Source organism: Patiria miniata, unplaced genomic scaffold, assembly GCF_015706575.1.
Source record: "Patiria miniata isolate m_02_andy unplaced genomic scaffold, ASM1570657v1 HiC_scaffold_1, whole genome shotgun sequence".
NCBI classification, from domain to species: domain Eukaryota; kingdom Metazoa; phylum Echinodermata; class Asteroidea; order Valvatida; family Asterinidae; genus Patiria; species Patiria miniata.
The window spans coordinates 26,791,507-26,811,863 of record NW_024037047.1 but is presented as its reverse complement, the minus strand read 5'-3'; the positions used below and the strand labels follow the sequence as shown (position 1 = coordinate 26,811,863).

The window sequence follows — 20,357 nt, the reverse complement described above, 5'->3', positions numbered from 1 at the left end:
TATCGATGTTGATTATGGGTCATTAAGAGACAAACAAATCCATAACACAGATAGGCCTAGTTAGGGAAAACAGTCCCTGTCTGACTGTGCAAACCTTATTTCTCAATTATATCAGCTTTTCGCGTGTAATAAGACGCGTTGGATTTCTTCAGGAGAAATGGCAAACAATGTTGGGGTTCTGGGTGACTGGCGTTGGTCTACAAAAACGGACATGAGAGCATTGGAAGACGAGGTGTACATTGGCGATAGGCTGGAGTTCAACCGTGTCATGTACTCACATTGGGGTATATACGTCGGTGAGTACGAGAACGAGAAACACGCTGTCATCCATTTCGGTATGTTCGAAGGAGGGGCGGCATTCTCCAAAAAGAAGATATCAGGCAGTGCGTCATCTGCCAGTCGAAAGCCCGAGATACGAGCTGATCCCATTCGGAAGGTGCTCGGCAATTTTGGCTTGGTGAGAATCAACAACATAAGAGACAAAATAGTAAAGTGTCTGGATCTGGGCGTCATCATCAGAGTGGCAACGGAAATGCATCGAGACGAAAAGCCGATTAATTACAACCTTTTCGAAAGAAACTGCGAGCATTTCGTGAACCTTTGTCGATACGGCAAAGCCCACAGTGAACAGGTTGATGCAGGAAAAGAAACGCTTTTAACAGCCATTTGGCCTACTACTCGTATGATTTGTTCGATCATACACGGGCACTCATAAAACTACGTGTACATGCAGGTTAGTATCTATAATAAAACTAGCCACATTATACAGTTTGCGGGTAACCACCATGTGGAAAAAAATATCTCTTCTTGGAAAAAGTGTGGTTCTGAAAAGAACTGGTTGGTTGAGTATAGAACTTGACGTTTCGGACAGTGTGTACGTGTTCTACATAACCCCCGAGGACAGACACACAAAGGGAGAAGAAAGGATCCTTTTAGTCCTCGGGTGTTGGGTCTTTTGTTCAAAACGGTTCTTGTACTAGGTTCGTGCGCCTAGTCTATGGAGGAGTGTTATACTTGGCCAAGTCTGGGTTGCGCTCGGTCTGTGCCTATACTTAATCCACGCACAGCGCATAAGTAATAGTAACTTGAAATCTGTTCATGCATGTGTTATAAACAATAATTGGACTGAGGTAGACCATTCATTGCCGCTATGGGATTAATCTTCAGCACTGCGTGGTGCTTGCTTGTCCGGTATAAAAGACCATGTTTAAGACAGTTTTGGAGTCTGGATGCTGATAATGACACAAGCCGGAGGCCCTTCATAAAAAACTTTTTCGGTGGAAAAAGCCAAACTTTTCGGTCCAAAGTCAAAGCAAGTCAAAACGTTTACATTGCCAACGTTTTTTATTCAACTGTGTACTTCATGTTTTTCGATACACCGCTCTAGGTATGTTGTGGGTATGTCCCTCTCGCGAGTAGTCGTAAGCAAAGTTCCTCATAATTATGAAAATTGGCGCGCGCGTGGCGCGTCCTGTGCGATGGGGGGAGATTGCAACGGGGAAGTGTGAAAGTAGGATTCAAAACACGGGCTCATTGGTTGTATTGCGCATAACTATGCCTAAATTAGCAAATATTGTGAGCGTTAAACCAAGAAAACGGACCAGACGTCGTAGTAGAAAAGTGTTTAAGACCGGCCACGTGACGGGCTCTCGGCCAATAGAAATGATTAACTGTCTTAGGTATTTACAAGTCACAGTGATTCAGTGAGCCAGTGAGATAGACAGAAAGATGAAAACATGCGCGCCCTCTGCAGGACCGGCAACATGTCGCGCAGCAAAAGACGGACATTTGGGGATCAAAAAAATACTCTGTGTGGGTCTAGATTTGAAAATCTAGAAAAGCATGCAAAGATCAGCAGTAAGATGTGAAACGTTCTATCAATATTCTAGCAATGCGTTTTGATTTTGTTTTACAGCTCCCGTCATGGATATATGAGGCCCATCACTCAACACAGATAATCTTGTCATTTCAACTACTTCTCGTGGAATACTGCAGTTGAGCTGGTAAACAGAGTGCCACGGGGAACGACCCACCGAACTATAAGCGAACACCGACACTATTAATTTGTCAGTGGGCGAACATTGAGGGGCAGAGTGGTGTCGTTAGGATTCATGTAGGGCCTTTCACAAGATTAAGAACTAGTTAATGCAGTACATTAAAAAGCACAATAACATTGAAGTGATAAAAAGGCAACTCGTCAATTCAGAGATGAAAGGTCTCAATCTTGACAATTGAGCCTTCCGATTCATTTTGCAAATAGGGGCAAAACGTTAAAACAAAAAGTACCAATACATTATAACTGGAGTGAGAAGTGCTAAAGTGTCACAATTGCAACAAATCCATTCTTGCCAAACCTTCTTGGGTCTTATTCTGTTGCCTAGTGCTTCAGTGAGACAAGAAGAGGGCAGAGAGCGGACTTACCCTCTTGCTAAAAATAAACTTTCCGGACATGTATCCGTTTTTGATTGTGGTGCTTTGTATATATTTGTATATAATGTGTCTATCCATTGGATAAAATATATCGCCAAAGTTAAACTTTTTAAAATTTAAAGTGATTTTTCTTAATACTAACATTGTATCATTGTTTTTCTTTGCAACAGAAGGCCACGTTAATCTGAGATGTCAATTTAGGCACACACTTTTCAATTTAGAGTTTTTCAGTTCAAAAATACTTATTGAGAACATTATTTTGTGTATAGAAATTGCTCAATGAATTGCTGTCACTGAAGCTACAGTAAATCATTTAAAACAATAACCAATAACCAGTAAAAGAATTGGAAATTCCGGCATCATGTGAAGTTCAGCCTGGAATGACATCACAGTTTTGGAACATGAATATTCATGTCGATTAGTGTTAAAACTATCAAGACATGCAAACACCATTGTCTTTGGCAATATGAATATTCAAAAAACGTTTAATGACATGCAGAGTCAAAATGTAAATACAACATTACCTTCTTAATTTGTTTTATCTGTTTATAACAAGTAAACAAAATTACACTGAGAAAATGCGATGTGGCGAAAAATTATGTTGCTGGCTAATATCAATTGTATCTAGCTCAAGAATTGTGTCTAAATATTGGCTTTATTGTACAGAATATTTTTGCAAGATATTTTCAGTTAAAGTCGTAGCCTGTAGTGTGGTTTATAGTTTTGTTTGCAGTTTAACAAAGAGCATATTTAAAATCATAATAGTTGTTTCCTTCAGACAAAACTTCAGTTTTGAAGATTTTTCCATGATTTTTTTTTAAATGAGCCATTGTGTTCTTTTTACCTTTATACATGTAATTCAATACACACAATTTTGTAACTCACATGCAATTCAATACACACAAGTGTCATGTTTTTGGTGGTTTTAAAAATCCAGAATGTGGATTGTTTTGGCTGAAATAAGTTGTTTGTTTATTTTATGTTTATTTGTTTATTATTGATATATTCTATTTTGTATTGATTTATTCTATTTTATTGTTAGTACACTACAGCCACTAATGACCAAATGCTTACGATGAGCTAATTTATGATCATAATACATTTGTGCAAAAAACCCTAATCTTTGCATATTATGATTGCCTGAGTTCACAAAAGTTGCAGAAATGCTCTAAACAGGTAACGACGAATATGCGCGTCTAATTATTTTCAAAGTTCATGATTCATACTGGATACTGGATTATTCCTCTTCGCAGACTTAAAATTAAAACTCATTTAATTAATTAAATTTATTCTTCAAAAAAGGATCAGTTAGGCCAAAAAAAAAGTCTCCGGTTTCTGGTATGCGCGCGCGTCGCCGTAGCCATGCGCGTCGGCAAAATGAAAAAAAATTATTTCCAATGAAAGTTGATGTCTGAAAACCGCCAAACTCACTGGTCTGACTGGAATCCTGCTGCTGCACAATTTTAACGTGTTTTTAGATTGGGTTATGGTCGACAAAAGCTTTATGTGGCCTCTCTTGACTCCCATATAATTTGCACTAAGTTTAGTCGGGCACCATTTGCAGTCATCAGCCGACATTTAAAGCAAAAAAATCATGTAAAAACAAAAAAAAAGCCGCGTCGCCGCACCACTTTTTTGGGCAAGCTTCATACCAGAAACCGGAGACTTGTTTTTTTGGCCTTATCTACTGTCTACTGTCCTTTTTAAAGAACCATAATCATTCGTCACGTGATGAGTGTAAACACGGAGACTGCAGTAAACAAGCCATACTTCCACAAAGCAAACATGTTGAATAGGTACCCGATGCTTTTTAGCGACCCTTGTACAGCGGCTTTCTGAAACTCCGACTAAAAAAAAACCTGCATCGTAAAGAAACTTCATGGCCACACGAATGTCGTAAGTGAACTTGAGGTTAAGTAAATCCCGCGCACAATAGGGCCTATCCGCGTTGCACATGATGTGTGTGCAAGCAAGGTAAAAATAGCACGCCTTTGTTGATAGCTAGAAACTTTGAAATCAGTAGAGGTGAAATTTTATGAATTTGAATTTACAGTAGTCCAATAACCAGTCGTGTTTCAGAACAAAATGAGTTAGAAGAGTAAGGGAGAGCAGGCGCGGATCCGGAGGAGGGTTTTGGGTAGCCTTGACCAAGGCGTTGGGCTTATCGATTCGCCGATAAAAAAATAAATCGCCGATAAGAAAATCCCCAATCAACTTGGCAAGGCATTATTGCGTGCACATATCGATGCCCGTATGCTGCTACTAGTGAGAAAGTAACTTGTACCATACAGCGAGGCTATGCTTGTACGTACGCACGTACACATACGTACAAATGTACTCGTACAACACATGTACACACACAGTACATGTACATGCATGAGCTAGTCCGCGTAACCCAACGCCTTGATGGTTTTGAGTTGACCCAGCAAAACCTATTACGGTAATGAGGTACCACCCCCGCGTATACTGAATTCTCATTGGTAAGCCCGCGATAGGCTAACAAACACGTCGCATCCGCGAAAAAAACGCTGCAATGGTGGCCGGTTGCTGTGGGTGAAAGTCGTTCAGTCCCAGTCTGTCCGAAGCAGTATTGAAGGCTCCAACGAATTATGCAGGTAATGCTGTCATTAGACGATCGTTGCCCACTCAAATGGATTCATTACACGAGCCGAAAAACTCGAATCAATGTCAAATTGTTGAAAAAGTAACGAACATTTCGCTCTCGCTAAAAAGACGCCATGATGACAAATGCATTATGCATGCCGCGCGACGTCACATGATTCTTGTGAAGCTTACGATTGGTCAGCTTAAAAATGAATTAATCATACTATTGGGAAGGTTGTTTCATGTGATTGGTCCAAGACGAACCTACATAATCATCACGCCATACCCGCATATCCTGAAGCCCGCCCATTTTCGTCCAAAACTGGACGAAAAAGTAAAGAAAGACATTAAACCCGGAAGTTACTCCACCCTCGGAGGCTCCATACACAACGCTGAAAAAGGAGCTTATCAAGCGCACATCTCAATCTGAACAAAAACGCTTGCACCAACTCTTGACAACTTAGGAGTTGGGGGATCGAAAGCCCTCCCAACTGCTCCGCAAGATGCAACAGCTCTTGGGGGAGCGAACATTGGAGCCATCAATAATGAAACAACTTTTTCTCCAGCGACTTCCAACCAATGCTCGGCTAATTCAGACCCAACAAGGCGGTCGTTCGACAGGCCACGCGGCGCGTACATCCCCCACACGTACGTACGTACATGTACACCCACACGCAGAACACAGTAGGCCTACATGTACATTTACTGCCTTATTACACCATGCGTACAGTCCGTACCGTACTCACGTGTGTGTGCTTGCTGGTTGTGTTAGTACGTACCGAACCGTTCGTACGGACAAGGGTCGGTGGTACACGCACGTAGCCGCGTTGATTGTGGGTGCAGGGCCCGATTATCTCCCTTCGACAAAAAGCCGAGAGACCGCATTGAACAAGGCTAGGTTTTGGGGGTCGCCCCCCCCCCCTCCCCACCACTTCTGCTCTAGTGCTCTGACACCAAGTAAAAAAAAAGAAATTACAATCAGTGGATCAGTGGATCAGTGGATCAGTGGATCAGTGGATCAGTGGATCAGTGGATCAGTGGATCAGTGGATCAGTGGATCAATGGATCAGTAACAATGTGCTGTATTACCTATATGTCCCCCTGTCCAAGACAATTGGACATAAGCAAAAATCTGACGGGCCTGACACCGCCCCTCCCCCCTCCGCAACAATTCCTGGATCCGCCCCTGGAGAGATAGCGCAAATGCTGTCCGATAGACTAAATAGACCTGGGTTTCTTTTCCCCAAAATCCAATTAACACTATCACATTACATCCACCTGTCACATTGACAGCCAATTCGTGAAATTCTGCATACCCTTGAGGGTGCAGACCAGTAAATATTTAAAATACTCAAATCTCTCCAAGGTATTTGAGACACCAATTCAATTAAAGCTTGCTTTTATTCCTGTTCAAATTGCAGGTGGGTAATCCTGTGATGCTGGGGATAAAATTCCATCCAAAAATGATCATCCAAAAACATAAAAAAAGTATGAGAGTCGCCGCAATTTTGAAAAATGATGCCTTCAAATCAGTCAGATGGTCCAATCAGTAATAGGATCATTGCTCTTTACATTCTACATAATTTACATTACCACATTTATGCAGATGATACCCAACTTTGTACCTATTTTAATCCTTCCATCCCTGGGGATTCAGACAAAGCACTCGACAGGCTTTCTACCTGTATCATGAACATCAGACACTGGATGGGTTCTAACAAACTCAAGCTCAACGATGCCAAAACAGACTATTTCATAGCAGCATCACCTCGAGTCATCAACTCACGAACGGATCTCACACTTCTCAGTGGAGAAACCATTATTCGGCCATATCTCACACCTAACATAATGTTGCAAACTGTGCTTTGTTTAACCTAAGTATTATTTACAAAATCGTAATGGCAGGAGTAAAAAATCATTAATGGACCATGGGTGTTTTATCCGCTTCAAAAAATGCCACACGCGCAGAGCGCGGCCCAAGGAAGAAAACACCCTATGTCTATACACCCCTACCCCACCTGCGGCTGCAGAGATTGCCTAATGGCACAGCAAAGGTTTGCCCTGAAAACCATGGCCCCTTCAGGAGACAGATGGACACCATCACGTCTGTAAAGATTGAAACTTGTCTGATTAAATTGATTGTGCCTTATTGAGAAGGCACCAAGGCGGCCGCAACGAGAACGAGCCCACCTGTTGACAGACCGCCTTTGCCTGTCCATCGCCTCCTGGGGGTTGGCTCCAAAATAAAAAGCCTTTGGCAAGATCTCTGACCAAAGTAATGTGGCGTGGGGGTACAGTACACGACAACACTGCATATACATAACTAACCTCTGTAGGATTGAGAAAAAATCAATATAACCCAGGTCATTGGTACCTAAATGAACTATGATAATTGAAGGAGGTGGGCCCTGCATATCGTGTAAATTTACTTTTAGTCAGAAAGAAATCGTCGTCTGAACTATCCATTTTGACGTAAGGAGCCTATACAAACAAAATGACTTGGTTGTGTGTCGATACACATGCTAAACACGACAGGAAACAATGTTGCAAACTGACGCCACTTCCGCGCTGTCTATGGAGAGTCATTTCAAGTATTTCCTAACAATTTTGGAAACATTTATCAGTCCCAGATTCATGTCTTATCATCATTTTTGAAACGAATGGCCTTCATTGAGATGATATATGAATAAAAAAGTAGCGTCAGGTTGCAGCATTCTTTCCAATACTTCTGTTGACGCAATGGTTTAAGTCGAAGAATACACTCGCAAGTGTGGATTCTTAATGTACGAATCACTCGGCGCTTCACGCCTCGTGAATTCTTAAATTACGAATCCACACTTTCTCGTGTATTCTCCTTAACAGACACAACATGTCGGATTTGGCTCATTCATTCATTTTACAGGTTAAAGATCACAGGCACGGGTATCGAGGGGGGGGGGGGCCTTGGGGTGGTTTTGGGGGTCACCCCCCCCCCGGCTCTGTCAAAAAAAAATAGCATACAAATTCCTATAAAGTAATGCAAACACCCCCCCCCCTCCCTGCTGCGACACCCCGAAAAATTATTTGGTATAATGTCAGCCTGTTCAAAATACTGTACACCATTCTGTAATTTAGTGTTAATCGTCGAATTTGACCAGCCCCCCCCCCCCCCAGATTTTTTATTTTAGGATGCCAAGTGTCCGGAGAAAAAAAACCTGTGTACATTTCAATTTTTTTCTGCTGATGACAATCCCCCTGCGAACATTCCTGGATCCGCCCCTGGATCCTATGCCATTGCACTGTCGTGTCCGTCTTTAACCAGTGATATAGTGATTGAGTCAGTGTGTTAGTGACGTAGGTGCAAATATTGCAATCGGCTGGCCTTCAGACTGAACAAAATATTACTCGGCGCGACACCAGACGGAACTTCTGCTCCAAAATATTTTACTGATTACAATTTATTGTTGGCTTTAAAGACCCACTGTCCGTGCTATATATATCTGAGTCTAAATTAGGAGGGCTTAACAGATCCACGATGAAAATCGCTTTAGCATATGGCAATATGTTTTGATTTTCTTCTCTATTATTTTACAGCTTTTATCTTTGGGATGTTGCGTTAAACTGTAATTGAACTGGTAGAGAAAACAACGAAGAGTGACCTACCAAATTATTAGCGAACAGTGACACTATTAATTTGCCAATGGTTCGACGAAACGTGAAGGATGGTGTCGTAGGGGTTTCAACAAACATAGAAGTACATAAGAAGGTATATTGGAACTGAAATAAAAAAAAAACTCGTCAGTATAGATCACAATCTGAAAAATGTATTGACAATTTATATTGATGTCAAGAAGGGCAAAAAATAGTAGAACGTGTACTTTAAAGGGCCCATATGAAGGGAATATTTCTTAGGAAAATATTTGGGGTTACATTCTAATCCTCTTAAGTAAATGAATACTAACTGACATCCCTTTTTGATTAAATTTATAGAAAAGTGCACTTCTTTAAACATTTAACATTTTTTCCATCCTTTTCCGGACAACTGAGGGCGCTGTTGCCATGATGTCATTTCGGAAGACACTGTTCATATTAGGTGTTTTTCTGTTCAAAATGTGAACGCAATCATTTGCTCATTGCAAACATTTGCGAGAAATGTTTGCTCACCATGGATTACTGTTAAAAACTGACTCAACAACAAATCACCCATGAAAAGAAGGTTTATTACGACAGTGAAATATTCCAAATTCTTGCAACGTTTTGTGCACAAACTAATTGCAACATTTAGTTTTCTTTCTGATATGACAGCATACTTTTGCTCATGATTATGGAAATTCGCATTAGCATAAAAACCAAAAAGGCACCAAAATATATATATATATAAGAAAGAGTTTAACTCGGCCTCCTAGACGATGTTTGCTCATGAAAGGATCCGAGACCGCGGGCTCCCGCGGCGCCAAAATCGCTCCACGTCCGTGGAAAAATGCGGAGGGTGTCCTCCGCCGGGTTGGACACTTCGGGTCGTCCTGATTTTCCCGTACGGACCGGCGATCCGTTTCGTCGATTTTTCGTGACTGCGTTTTGCGCAGGAATTTGCCGTCGTGTGCGCTTTCACGTTGACTGCCTGTCCGCCCCCTGTGCTGGCTTTTTCTGCGTGTCTATACTGTGCGAGGTCAGCGGCTTCGACGTAGGGGTTGCGTTTACGTGTTCTACTTGGCTGTTTTGCAAAAGAGTTCACCAAACGGTAGCATGGGGTGACCTTGGCAAAATATTTGTTGTCCATGGTGCGTGGCCATCAAGTGTCCCTATTATTTCATATGCTTCGCTTGCCGCCCCTGCGCCGAGTGCAACGAATACTCAGAAGGACCACACATTAGTATGCCTTGGGCGGTCTGACCAATCGAAAGTCTACACTGCGTAGTACTAATTCCGAGCTATGCGTAAAACCGTCGAAGGCAACGCGTACTGCAGCTTGCTCCACACCCTGGAAACGAGGTTGGGTCTACGGTGCTCGCTATTTGCAGCACAAGCATGTGACGTGATATAGTGCTCTGTTGCTTCCATCATGGTTTATAGCTCCATGCATCCACCAAGACTGAGCGTTGTGAGGTCGCTGCCCGCCACGTATAATGTTATAATTTCAGGGGCCTTTTTGGGATCAACGAAGGATCGATGCATTGCTTCAAATACCGCGATCTTAAACGCAGTCACAAAAAAAATCGACAAAAAGTGTCCGACCCGGTGGAAGACACCCTCCACATTTTTCCACAGACGTGAAGCCGCGGTCTCGGATCCTTTCAGGAGCAAACATTTCTCGGAGGCCGAGTAAAACTTGCTCTTATATAGGTGGTTGAACCAACTTGAATAAAAGTTGAATCGACTTTTTCCTCGCAGACGGTCTCGCAAATTGTAAGAAGTTCAAGTTTACGTCTGTTGAAGAGTCCAATACTGAAACTTAATTATGACCTTCCTCCATGATTCAGACCGTTTGTAATTTTATGGTAACACTCAACATTTTCATTTCAAATGACACTTTCACATTTTATTGCATTATGATTTATTGTCAAAACTGTACAATCAGCCTTCGCCTGTGTACTACAGTAATCAAAAAATGTCATTTTAACAAACCAACGGGAACATTTACAAACAGTTATACATGCCATGGTACATAATTATCATCGGCGTCAATCGGTGGGGGACGGAGGACCCCCACCCCAACATTTTAAATCGGGGAATATCCGGTTTGGTCCACCCCCCCCCCCCCCCCACACTTTTTCTTCCCCGAATAAAAATTGTAGCCTACTATAATATTCTTTTGCTCAGAATAGCTTAATCAATGACTCCAAACTCGAAAATGATGTTTAAAAGATGATCTTTAAGTTGTTCAAACAATACAGTGGTTTTACTATCGTGGTCAGAAATTGCCTCAGATAGCGCCACAGAAATTGCTTTTCTATAACTGCTTGTCTTCTCAACTAAATTCCCATTTACATTTAACTCCCCACATACTCAACCCCAACACAAATACGCCCTACCCGATCTATGATCGGGTAAATCGGCTTGTATTCTATAAGAAGGTGCATTTTTAAGGATTGCATTAAAAAAAAATACATTTCACGGGCCCTTGAAACAAAGTAGATATATAATAACAACCAGAGTGAAAAATGTACAAGTTGTCAGAAGTGCCAATATCTCACAAATATTCTTATGTCGTACTTTAAGCTAGTCTAGGGGCTAGACGCTGTTCTTGTTTGCTACGCCGATAACCGGCAACCGCGATGACCGGCCACCGCGAGAGGGCGCTATCACGACCAGCCAATATCACCCACGAACCTGTCAGAACAACGTCTAGGGCACTTGCTATAGACAAATCCATTACGCGCGTTTTCGGCGCCGCTGTATTTCTGTCACAAGGTGGCGCTCTTCAAATCCGCCATTGCTGGGACGCATTTTTGTCAAATTTTGTGCACAGATACATTGGCGAAAGTCAATTTTTGAGATATTTCCGTTTATAATTAAGCTCATCTCCAGATTTCAAGTAAACCAAATTAAAGGCAAAGAGGAAATGAGTTCGGGAAATTCAGGAAAAGTTTGTGCGGTGGTGGGCTGCAAAAATAGCAGCAAAAAGCTGTCTGAGTGGAAAACGTCGGTGTGCGATCTGCACTCGCCAAAGTCTCATCGTGAATGTTCCTGTGTGCAACCATGGCAGCTACACAGATTTCCCGCCGGCAGTGACTGTGAGGTGTGGTCCTTCAGCAGCCGTAATAATTGGATTAAAAACCTTAATAGAAAGGACTTTGAGCCAACTAAAAATAGCAGGGTGAGTATGCACACCTTTTTAAATTACCTGATAAACTGACATTTGACAAGTGTAGTTTAACTTTATTGAACATGTTGAATATTAGGCCTAATTATAAATTAATAAAACTTGAAGACTAGCCAGACAGTGCTCTGGAGTGCTCAGAAACGTGCAAAACTAAATGAGACCAACTTTACTACAGTGTATGCCACTGCAGAAAACTATTAACAATGTCTGTGTATGGAATTTTTCCAAACTACGTGTACGTGTATGTGTATCTTTAGCCCCTATCACCTGTGGAAAAAGTATCGTTTTTTTTTCAGTCTGACAATCTGCATAATGTCTTGTAAGTTGATTTCCAGTTGTGTGCCTGCACATGTTGTGGTGTACATTATTTCATATTACAAGGGAAAATGATCCAAAAATGCCTGGATATCAACTTTTCACGCAGGCTATTGTAAGAAGTGTGGTTTACTTTTTTGGCGAAATTACAAAAAACAAAAACGAAAATCCAATAAATTGTTTAATAGCCTGCGAAATAAAAAAAACAGCACTCTCCCTTTTTTGAAGTGTTTGGTGATGAACGGAGGGATAGTAACCTGCGGTGCTGCCCAAAGCCAATATATCTGACCAAATAAATAAATTTGTTTAGGTTTAGTTTTATATTTATTCATTTTTTTTTTCATTTTGCAGATTTGCTCAATCCACTTTCAGGATGGGAAACCATCAAAGAATAACCCCTACCCATCACTGCACATGGGATATAAACCTCACGTAAGTTCTAAAATCATGGCACATTACTACTAAATATGTTTAATCCATTGATAGGTAAATAATTTGACAATCTGTAGGTTGCTGTAGTAGGGTCAGGTGTCTGAATATTTTTAAGCAACAAAGTATATTCTCTGAACAGTGGCTGGAATAAGCCATGTGAAATTATTACATGTCATATGAGGGATTTTCCGACCTTACCTTTCAGCCAGGGGTGGTTATGCTATAGTTTGAAATTTACATAGCTTTATAATGGGACGCAAGCTTAAGGGCAAGATGAACACATGGTCTGGGGATAGATGAATGTACATGTATACATTTTTGTCATTACAGAAACAACTATCTTCTGGCAGACATGCCCCAAGATTGAGACGAGATTTGAAGCTTCAAGAGCAAGAATCTGTGTCTGTGTCTGAGCATGCCGTTCATGAGATGCCACATGCTTCCCCTGTGTGTGGAGAAACCATACTGCCTGCTTCTTTAGCAACTACATGTAAAGACGCCTCAGTGCAGTGGTATGATTTTAGCACTGCAGATCACACATATGCTACAAATCCCAGTTGCCCCATGAAAAGCCAAGTGAAAGCAACTCAGACACGTCAGACGGATACCTCTCCCGAACTGTCCGCATCTGATATGGGTGATGATACGAGCAAATTCTACACTGGCTTGAGTGTCCATGTATTTTAGGTATTGGTTAAATGCCTGTCAATTTTGCCAAATCTGCCAACTTTCAAGATGAAGCTCTGCAATCAACTTCTGCTTGTGTTGATGCGACTCCGACTTGGTTTGTTCTTCTTTGACTTGGGAACACGTTTTAAGGTTTCCCAATCTACAGCATGCCAGATTTTCAGAGAATGGATTCCCATCTTGGCAAGATTTATGCGTGAACACTTGATATTTTGGCCTTCGAGGGACACACTGCAAAGGATCAGACCAAGATGCTTTTTGGAACACTATCCTAGGGCCACTTGTATAATAGATTGTACCGAAATGTTTGTACAAAGACCACGGAACCTGAAACAACGTGCTCAGACCTATTCAAATTATAAGCATCACAATACATTCAAGCTTCTTTATTGTATTGCTCCCAATGGCTTTGTCATGTACTTATCAAAACTATTTGGTGGGCGTGCAAGTGACAAATTTATCACTCAAAGTTCAGGAATTTTACAGCATCTACAACCTGGTGATGAAGTTCTTGCTGACAAGGGGTTTACCATTGATGACATTCTGCCACCGGGGGTGAAATTATCCATCCCAGCTTTCACCACTGGCAACAAGGACCATATACTTCCAGAAGAGGAGGTTACACGCACAAGGAGACTTGCAAATGTTCGTATACATGTGGAAAGAGCCATCAGACGCCTGAAGTGTTACAAGATATTAAGCACAGTTATCCCAGGACGTGTCATGAATGTGGACAACATTGTCACTGTATGTGCAGGTTTGTGTAATCTACAACCGCTACTAATTCAAGGAGAGCCTGAAACTGAGGAAATGATCACAGAGTCAGATGATGATTTTGAGGATGAATGGTTGTTTGAAGATGAGGACTGAGTTTTATCCTGCTTAGCTACAATGTAGTCAGTACTAAGTTCACACCTCCATGAAACCAAGTTTTAAATTTTGCACAATTTTTTTTTCTGGTGGTACAAGTATATGCTGTTCAAAACCTCGCCCATAAACTTACATCACATGTTTGAAATTTTAAATACTTTGCTAAATACATATTTCATACTTTTTTAAGTTATCCCGCGAGTGCGTGTGTAACACGGAATAATTTGGTGCGTCTATGGACACAGACACACTACACTTTTCCGTGTTCTACGAGCAAGAGCGGGGTAACAAATTTATCTTCAAGTAAACTTGATGCACAGTATAAAGTGGGCATGTGTGTTGGAACTAGCACGCTTAACAAGAACCTTTTAGCGGTTATTGCGCATGCAGCTTGGAATAGGGAACGTGTGAAAGGATATGCATTGTGTATCACACTGATGCAACAGTGTGATATGTTGTTGCCAAGGATTGACCAATAAGGGTGGAGGATACACGTTTACTTGAAGATAACATACATTTTTGTATTTTGCTAAGTACTTCTGCATGTGGATGCTTTCCTAACTTGTAAGGCTTACATGTACATGTACTTGTACTTAAAACCATAAATCATTTAAATCTTGGCTTTTGTTTGTTTGCAGATATCCATTCCATTTTAGCTTTGTAAGTCAACTATATGTAGATTCCCTCTAGCAATGTTATCTGTAAGGGTTGGCAGTAGATGTATGAAATAGAATTCTCTAAGCTGTGAAATTCTGTTATTTACCCATTCTTCATTATACATCACATTTACAATGACATAATCAGTCTGGGACCACACCATGAACTTGCACATTTTCCTGTGTGAACAAAACATTGCAATCTGTACTTGTGTGTAATAGCCACTTGCTGCTGTTGTCTCTCGTAAATAGAAACATCCATCATGCTGAACTCTCACGTCATACTGTCCACTATTTATCAAGCCACGGACAGAACCATATTTAGACAGTTTCTGTTGTGTGGGGCACTTAATTTCAAGGATGGTATTTTCATCAACAATTCCATCTAAACTGGCTCCTAGCCAGCTTTCTTTTGGATTGACAACCAGACCAGTGGTTTCCACATGTTTACCAGTGTCCCTCTCAAACTGCTCACGTGTAACCGCTTCATGTTCTTGCCCATAACGAGTTGCAGAATTTCCTAAGAATGTTGGGTGCAAATGATTTGCAATCCACTTGGCAGGGTCTGTGCCAACTTTCTTGGGAACACTAGCTGCTGTGCTGCTTGTTATTCGAAGTTTTCTCTGTGTTGTCCACAGAGCACACTTTTGGTTAACTGTAGACTGTGCAAGCAATACAGCGTCAGTAGTTGAAAGGTGCACGTATTTCTCATAAGTCATGAGACATGCAGGGCACTCCATGTTGGTGTTGTGCAGTTCATGGTCGGGTAGTGTGCGCTTGTTGTGGGGATGGGATAATGGCTTGGCTGATTTAAGGTGATTTAAAATAGTTCCGGGTATTGCAGATAGTTCCTTCAGTGTTGAGCTATTCAAATGGTCCATAAGTTGCTCATCAGTATCAAATGCAAGACTTGTATTGACGGTGGATTCATTCTTTCCTCGGATATTACTTATGCTGTCTGGAAGTACATTTTCCTGTGTTGAATGATTCCAGATGCACGCTTTATCCGTACATGAACTGGCTGTGAATCCACACTTGTTAGCTTCCACAATTTTGAAGAGAAGGCCAGCTGAATGGCTGCAGGATTTCCCCTCAGAAGCAGTACAATTACATTTCACAGTAACTATTTGCCTATTTGCTTTATTCACTGTTACTTCAACATTGTGAAAGTTGTTTATCCTCTGGGAAAAGCGAATTTGACCAGCCAGTGTAATAATGTCCTTATTAACAGTTTTGTAGCAATGCTTTATAGCTCCTGCCTATCCGGAATGAAGGTAGTTAAGCCCCTCACTTATACTTCTATGATTTAAATTGGGATGATCATCGCATGCAGGTCCATTTATGTAGAAGTCATAAATATCTGAAATTAAAAAGAGTTAACGGTAATGTTTATTAATATTTTTTGAAACAATAATTGAATTTACTTACAGCGCACATGTCTTTCATGTAAAAACGTAATAATTATTTATGAAGACTATTTGAGATAATAGATGAATTGAATTAAAATTTATGTATATTTCATGTAAAAAGTAATACATATTTATTAAGATTTGAAAGAATAATTGAAATTAACTAAAATGTACACATATGCAGCCTCATCCATATCACAAAATTAAAAAAAACAGCAACTTCAAAAAAAGATCCTGCAACTGACCATAGACAGACTAGTAATTGCAAAAGATAATTCATAATTCTATTGCAAATATGATTGTGCATAGTTTTCTAAACCTACTGAAAATAAAGTTATCTGTAAATTGTAATCTGTAAATGACCGTGCCTTCTTTTTAAATTACCTTGAAATTCTAGCCTAGGCCACTGACGTACATCATCAGTCCACTCCATGAATTACATGTTTTTGGAAAAACGCTAGGCCTGTTATAAGATGAACAAAAACAATATTGCTGATCATGACCATTTTGGTTGGCATTCCATGACTTATATCACTGATTTATAATGATAATTTGGAAAATTACATTGTGCACAATTATTTTTAAACTTTGGAAGGGATTGCACAGGACTTATGAGAAAATCTAGGCCTGTTACAAGGCTTACATGAATTGCTAAAAATACATGAAGTATTGCTAGTACTAATCATGCATGATAATGTAAAACGTCAGGCTAAAGCCTAGGGCTAGGCCTACCCAGAAAATTTGCAACTTCGACTTCAGCTTGTTCAAGTTCTCTTTTTCTAAGCCTTTCTTCGCGTCATTGTCAGACATGTCAGAAGCGAAACTCACCTGTGTGCAGTTGTAATGCTGGTAGCTATTCAGATACAAAACCTAATCCTGGCAATAAATAAATCAGCTGTACACGGCTGCACCATGTCATGACACCCAAATAGTCGCACCGTGAATGCAGTTGACTGCACGGGGGGGCTGACGCCACGCAAGCCCCGTCGAAGACTGAACGAATTGCGCGCTAGGACACGGACAAATTCCGCCGGGCAGTGCGCGTAAATTAATAATTTTAGTCATGTCTTGGAGGATTTTTTTATTCTTAGACATATTTTCTTGAAGCAAAACAATTACACCATCAATGTGGTAAAGAACAACAAACTAAATAAAACATTAAGGTCTAAAATACATAATTTTGTTGTTGATCGTCTGCTACTGTGCACTTCGTTTATATCTCCCGCCATACCGATCGATAATCAGAGGTCAGCGGTCACATGCATAATGCAAAATGCGTCCCAGTAATGGCGGGAAAGAAAGAGGGCGCCCTTTCGTAAACCGCGCTTGGATTCGTCTATTGGTTGTGTAATGCGTGCGCACCTGCTTTGCCTAATGTACGTAGCGCGTATTATATATGTTGTATAATTACCCGAAATACATGCATATTCATAGTCTGATCCCCTGACGTACAATACCGCGCCGTACGGCGCAATGGTTTCCTCCGCGTCGTCGGCTTGCAAACAGCGGTAGCAGACGACGCACTGAACCATTGTCTGGTTTTCATGTCTTAAAATGTATCCTTCTCGCATTACTTAAAAGATGATTCAAACCAAAAATTATCAGTAGACCAAGTGAACAAAGATATAAATTGTCTCTACAGTGTGGTAACGGCGCTAAAAAAACCTTTTTAAATATATGAAAAAAACAATAATTATGGACAAAAAATCGTACAAAATGAAAAGGAAAAACATCGTTCGCTTTTGAGTTTGGTTTACACATTTGGTAAATTTTCCGAATTTACCTTAAATCAGCAATAGTACCATCGAAAAGGGTGATAGATTATTTTCATTTTACAGGTGACTTGATGTAAAAAGCAAACCTGTAGCTTATAAAAATCGTAATTTTTCGAGTAAACCCATTTTGAAAGTTTTGTGCACAAATAAACTGGTCCCAGTGCCCTCTATGATCGTACTAAATGCATTTCAGGGGCGGGAACCAGTCAGTTGTAAATCGTTTCGGTTAAATGTATATACATTTCCAACGCGTCGAAAGATTACAAACGGGGAGCGCCGCGTGGCGCGTGGCTAGACGGTCCAGATCCAGGGTTCGTGTACAGTGTAGATGCACAATAATGTTACATTCAACGAAAAAACCTATAACCTGAGACCTTACTTTTCTCATTGAAACGGTTTCCAACTTAAATGATATTTATACATCGCACTTTCCGTGGCATCCTTTACCATTTTTCAGTGAAGACAAGTTTGCAGTTACTCGGCAAAACTGAAATTGTATCCCCTAAACTGTCGCCTGTTTTGAATTTGTGACCAAATAGTTTCCTACTACACGACACGGAAAAACATAAAAATTGCGTCAAATACTCTCTGTTTTTTTACGCTAAGTTTGCAGAAGTGACTTTGATTGCCTTAATTCCTGTCCACGTGGAAAGAAAAATGTATCAAAGTACTTCGAGCGTGATGTTGACCGATTCTTCCAGTGGGTCAAACTGAGACTGCAGGCATCCATGTTTGCTGATTATCAGTATTTCATATTTTGAGTGCGTTTGCGCGCAGGTTAAATGAGCGGCTGAAACATACGAGCGGGTGAATGACCGAAGACCCGATATAAAAAGCGCCCGCTGATTGGTCAAAATCTAGGTGGTCAAGAGGCGGGGTCTTTAAATTAATCAGCGAATCTGGTCAAGCATAATAGACCACGGCATTTGCCATGGACAAAGTGACCTTAGACGCTCCTTTTTTATCCATTGTTCTTTGGAATACATCAGTGACCCAAATGAGCGATAATATCAAAGTATAACCCTTGAGACCCTAACCAGGAGAATTACAAAAACAGATCTGGCATTTTAAATGCATGCCCCAAAACTCATGTTCCTTGATAAATTTAACTCATTTCATCTAACAATCCTATCCCTGCCTTCAGTTGTAAAGCCCAGTTCATTTTTTTTTCATAATCCATATGACAGCGAACAGCAAATGAGCAATAATAATGAAGTACATGTATAACCCTTGAGCAACAATATTGGTGGATTATACACGTGCACTATAAATATACATTAGCATGTAATTAGGCCGTGTCCAAATTACTTGGTCATGGTTTGCGGGGTCCGCTCATAAGTACGACGCCTCATAGGTCCGACGCCTCATAAGTCCGACAAAATCGCATCCCCCAACCAAATAAAGGCCCATAAGTCCGACGCCTCATAGCTCTGACGCCTCATAAGTCCGACGCCTCATAGGTCCGACGCATCATTATATGCCCGACGCCTCATAGGTCCGACGCCTCGTACGCTTCGATTTCCAGTGTCGGACTTATGAGGCGTCGGACTTATGAGGCGTCGGACCTATGAGGCGTCGGACTTAAGATACGGCCCCTGGTTTGCAATGCTGCAGCCGCTACCATATACACGTGTGTCATTTCTAGCCGCCGCCTATCAATTCTGACACGGCCTTATACTCATGTTTGCACCTGGCTGACTTATCGACTAACTGATTGTCTGACGGACTCACTGTTACTTGACTTGCATATAAGTCTCAATTTGCTATATTAAAAATGGAAAACACAACTGAGTTTCCTGGCTCCGGAGGGCCGGGCCAGCCTACTTCTCGCTGATATTGTCAGTTGTGAATTAGACTTGTATAGGCCTAGTCTTACTTTTGCCCAAAAGTTAAAAAAAAAAAAAAAGATGGATTACCCCGTAATGCATTGAATGAGCTAAATCCGGCGACATGCATTTTGATCTTGTGAATAGCCATTCTGAGAATATCGAAAGGTATTATGTGTCGTCTGGATCCAGCCTTATTTGGCCTGCCTTGCTTTGTTATAGTACTGTAACGGACAGTCTATGCACACTTTTGTTGTCATTGCTTTCTAGCACTAGTGCTCCGGCGGAGGGGCTCCGGCGGCACGCACCTGACCTGGTTTTGGGTCTGGCTGGCGCGCGCTCCGGAAATAGGCTCTACAAATAGGTTGGCTAAGTGGGGTTCTTCAAAGTTCAATTGTGCGGGAAGGACTTGGCTGGATTCCAGGGTTGGGTAAAGTTGCTACATTTGTGTACATTTGTTCAGACTGTGTGCATGTCTATGCTGGGAATTGATCAGTTGCAGTTCTGGTAGCGGTGCGGCAAGTTGCCCTCAGAGTCTGCTTGGCAAAATA

At 41.2% G+C, this 20,357-nt stretch overlaps 2 protein-coding genes and 1 pseudogene across 2 annotated transcripts; 2 read left to right on the top strand and 1 right to left on the bottom strand.

The window, feature by feature from the left end:
• The first annotated feature begins 211 nt into the window (after positions 1–211).
• LOC119732481 (phospholipase A and acyltransferase 3-like) lies at positions 212–715 on the top strand. The gene has a single exon (XM_038206013.1). It carries the CDS (start codon positions 212–214, stop codon positions 713–715), a length of 504 nt encoding a protein of 167 aa, XP_038061941.1.
• Positions 716–11,392: 10,677 nt separating this feature from the next.
• Positions 11,393–14,811, top strand: LOC119727121. The gene is made up of 3 exons (XM_038198986.1): positions 11,393–11,830; positions 12,503–12,583; positions 12,914–14,811. Exons 1-3 carry the CDS (start codon positions 11,576–11,578, stop codon positions 13,268–13,270), a joined length of 693 nt encoding a protein of 230 aa, XP_038054914.1. The 5' UTR covers positions 11,393–11,575; the 3' UTR covers positions 13,271–14,811.
• On the bottom strand, positions 14,793–16,169 carry LOC119732473 (annotated as a pseudogene).
• Between the last annotated feature and the right edge of the window lie 4,188 nt (positions 16,170–20,357).